The sequence below is a fragment of the Colobus angolensis genome, unplaced genomic scaffold, assembly GCF_000951035.1.
Source record: "Colobus angolensis palliatus isolate OR3802 unplaced genomic scaffold, Cang.pa_1.0 Scaffold309, whole genome shotgun sequence".
NCBI lineage: Eukaryota > Metazoa > Chordata > Mammalia > Primates > Cercopithecidae > Colobus > Colobus angolensis.
Window position 1 is genome coordinate 1744804 of NW_012116366.1, and position 3388 is coordinate 1748191.

Sequence of the window (3388 nt, forward strand, 5' to 3'; positions counted from 1 at the left end):
AAAAAAAAAACCTCCAAATGTAAATTGATTCATGTCACACATTTAAAATCAGCTATAGTTAAAATGCTCCTAAAAAGTAAAATGACAAAGCACCATCCACAATGAATATAGAAAAGTTTAATCCAACAAATATGCTGAAAATATCCACTATACATCCAGCACCATGACAGTACAGGTACCAAAGAAAACAAACAACAGGATCTTACATTTCATGCATTTTACAATACATGTGTATACTCCTAAATATTAATAAAACCAAAATAAATATATACTTTTGTTAGAATACAACAAATAAAATAATATAAAATTGAGAAGGAACTGATCATAACAGGGCTAACAGCCAATCCTAAGGAACTTCAAGTTACTTACCAAATGATCTACTTATATTTATCTCCAAATTTAAAAAGTATGGGGGGGTGGGGAAAGAAAAGAAAAGAAAAACAAAACTATAGGGGAAAAAAGGGATACTTACCCCCTCCCACTGTGGGAGATTTTGCACCGAAACCCAAAGGCCAATTAATTCATCAAACCAAAGTCTAAAGAAGAAAAATGTTGTTATGAATAGCAAGTGACTTTAAAGTGGTTCAATGCCAGGTATCCTTTGTATTTTTTATAATCTATTGTTACTGATAACTACATAACTAGAAAAAATAATACTGAAGTTATAAACTTAATAAAATAAAGGAGTTTTTGTCTGAATATTCCTTTCATGATTTAAGAAATCTGATCTCACAAATTAAGCTTCTGCTTCATTACTAAGTACTGTCCATTCTTATTTAACAATTGCTTTCAATTTTCTACTTCCTTTTCCCTGACTTTCTCCTTTTATCCATTTTCCTTTTATTACCCCTTCTGGCAATTCTTTTAATTTCTTAAATTAAAGCCCTCATCTTATTTGGGTGTCATCTCTTTACTTTCAATCTTATAACCGTTTTAGCCTTAACACACTTCAAGTATAATAAACTTGAAGTACAATAATGGCTGAGTTTGCAAAACGATTTTTCTACTTGTTACTGCTTTACTAGTTTCTATATCTGTATTTCCTGCTGTATTTTTAGAATTTGTCAAGATATGCATATACTTACTTAAAACCTTTATGATGAAGTTCTGGAGGAAGGGAGGTAGGAAGAAATATTTCAAAGTAAGTGATGGCCTTTTGCATGGTTACATCAAAAGGACACATTAAAGGTCGCCATTCTTCTAGCATCTCAGCTGTGGCATCTGCTGGAAAATATCTAATAAAAAAAGAAGGTTTTCATGTATCTGATTATTGGCTAAAAGCTCTACAACAGCAATATATATAACTTACCAAAAGGCCGGGGGAGGAGGAGAATATATACCATAGGATGTAACACAGTATATAAATGTCCAAACTAACACACATTTTCACAATACTAAAATAAATTCCCCATTTGGGCGAGGTGTTCATGCCTGTAGTTCCAGAACTTTGGGAAGCCAAGGTCAATGGATCACTTGAGCCCAGGAGTTCAAGACTGGCTTGGGCAAAACGGCAAAACTCAGTCTTTACAAAAAATTAGCCAGACATGATGGCAGCACACACCTACAGTCCCAGCTACTTAGAAAGCTGGGGTTGGGGGATCACTAGAGCCCAGGAGATGGAGGCTACAGTGAGCCAAGACTGCACCATTGCACTCCAGCCTGAGCAAGAGTGAGACTCATCTCAAAAAAATAAAATAAAACAAAATTCCCCATTATACTTGGCATAAAGTAAATTCTCCTCTTGTCTAAGGGAATTTTTCTTTTTTTTTTTAGGGAATTTTTCTAAACACTATAAAGTTGATAAAACTCAGATAAAATACGAGTCACTCAAGTAACCTATAAAAGTAAACAGGGTTTTTGTTTTACTTCCTTTGTGCTATGTAAAAGCTACTGAAAATAAATCCTGTCATAAAGAATCCAGTCTAAATAGGAAAAGGATTACCAGTAGATGAGAAAGAGAACATCAGCCCAGCAATCTCTAGGCATGTTGAATAAACCGTTTACCTTCCTTGGAACACAGAGTCCTCCCCTATACAAGAGGACTAGATGATCTGGTCTACAGGCTGTGATATTCCGTTAACTGTAGGAAATGGGCAGGAGTGTCCCTGGAGTAGATTTACAAAATTAAAATCCAAAGTGTGTGTATACACACAAAACAAAGGTAAATAAAGAGGATACATGTATAACTGCTAAATACATCTTAACAGGCATTTTTCTTTTTTCTAAAGACAGAGTCTTACTATGTTGCCTAGGCTGGACCCAAACTCTTAAACTGAAGTGATCCTCCCACCTCAGCCTCCCAAGTAGCTGGTACTACAGGAGAGCACCACCGCATCCAGCCTTAAGAGCTTTAAAATACAAACAGCATATGAAAAATTCTGATTCTTTCCAAGTAAGTTGGAAAACTTCTTCAAATAGACTTATAGGCTTGGCCCACACATCATATTATTAATCGTATTGTATCTTCATATACTTGTGTTAATTAAAATCATACTGCAATCTTCTATGTGAAAAATAAGATTATATTTCTAAGAATACTTCTGTTGAGTTCACAAAGCATTTATGTGTCAGGTCCTTGTGTAAAAGGTTGGAATTTAAAAAAAAAACAAAAACAAACTATGCTCCACCTTCAAAGATATCACATATCAAGGATCAATTCCCCTTAATAAGTTTTCTGAGTCAACTGTTAACACTGTAATCCAAAATGAAAACTTGGGAGTTCTATGAATTACCTATGAGCCAGTAAGTATTGAAGTGATAATCAAGTTTCCAGTGAGGAAACACAGGCCAAGAAGGTAACTGTCTCGCATAAAATGACACCGTTCATTGGTGCTTATGACTCAGGGTGAATCTTACGTCGCTTGAGAGACAGGTATCTCATATTCCACAAATACATTTGCCCAACATTGAGTAATACAGAAGGTCAGCAATATCTGATTTATTAAATACGTATTTAAGATGAATATTACAAACATATAATACATGGCTTTTCGCCAAAAAGGATTCACTGATTCCATACCATCTAAACAGTCTTAGAATAACTTGATAACAACAAAAAAAAGTTCAAGTACATAAAATTGAGCTTTAATTAAAATTAAAGATAACCAGCTGGGCGCAGTGGCTCACGCCTGTAATCCCAGCATTTTGGGGGGCCGAGGCGGGTGGATCACGAGGTCAGGAGATCGAGACCATCCTGGTTAACACGGTGAAACCCCGTCTCTACTAAAAATACAAAAAATTAGCCGGGCGAGGTGGCGGGCGCCTGCAGTCCCAGCTACTCGGGAGACTGGGGCAGGAGAATGGCGTGAACCCAGGAGGCGGAGCTTGCAGTGAGCCCAGATCGCGCCACTGCACTCCAGCCTGGGCGACAGAGCAAGACTCTGTCTCA

General features: G+C 36.5%; 1 protein-coding gene across 1 annotated transcript in view; it reads right to left on the bottom strand.

The window, feature by feature from the left end:
- Positions 1 to 3388, bottom strand: part of PSME4 (proteasome (prosome, macropain) activator subunit 4) — a 106423-nt gene that overhangs the window by 71772 nt on the left and 31263 nt on the right. The window contains exons 5-6 of the mRNA XM_011950578.1: positions 1086 to 1235; positions 473 to 536 (exon numbers count right to left, since the gene is read on the bottom strand). Of these exons, the coding sequence (XP_011805968.1) occupies positions 473 to 536; positions 1086 to 1235 (214 nt within the window). The remainder of the gene's footprint in view (positions 1 to 472; positions 537 to 1085; positions 1236 to 3388) is intronic.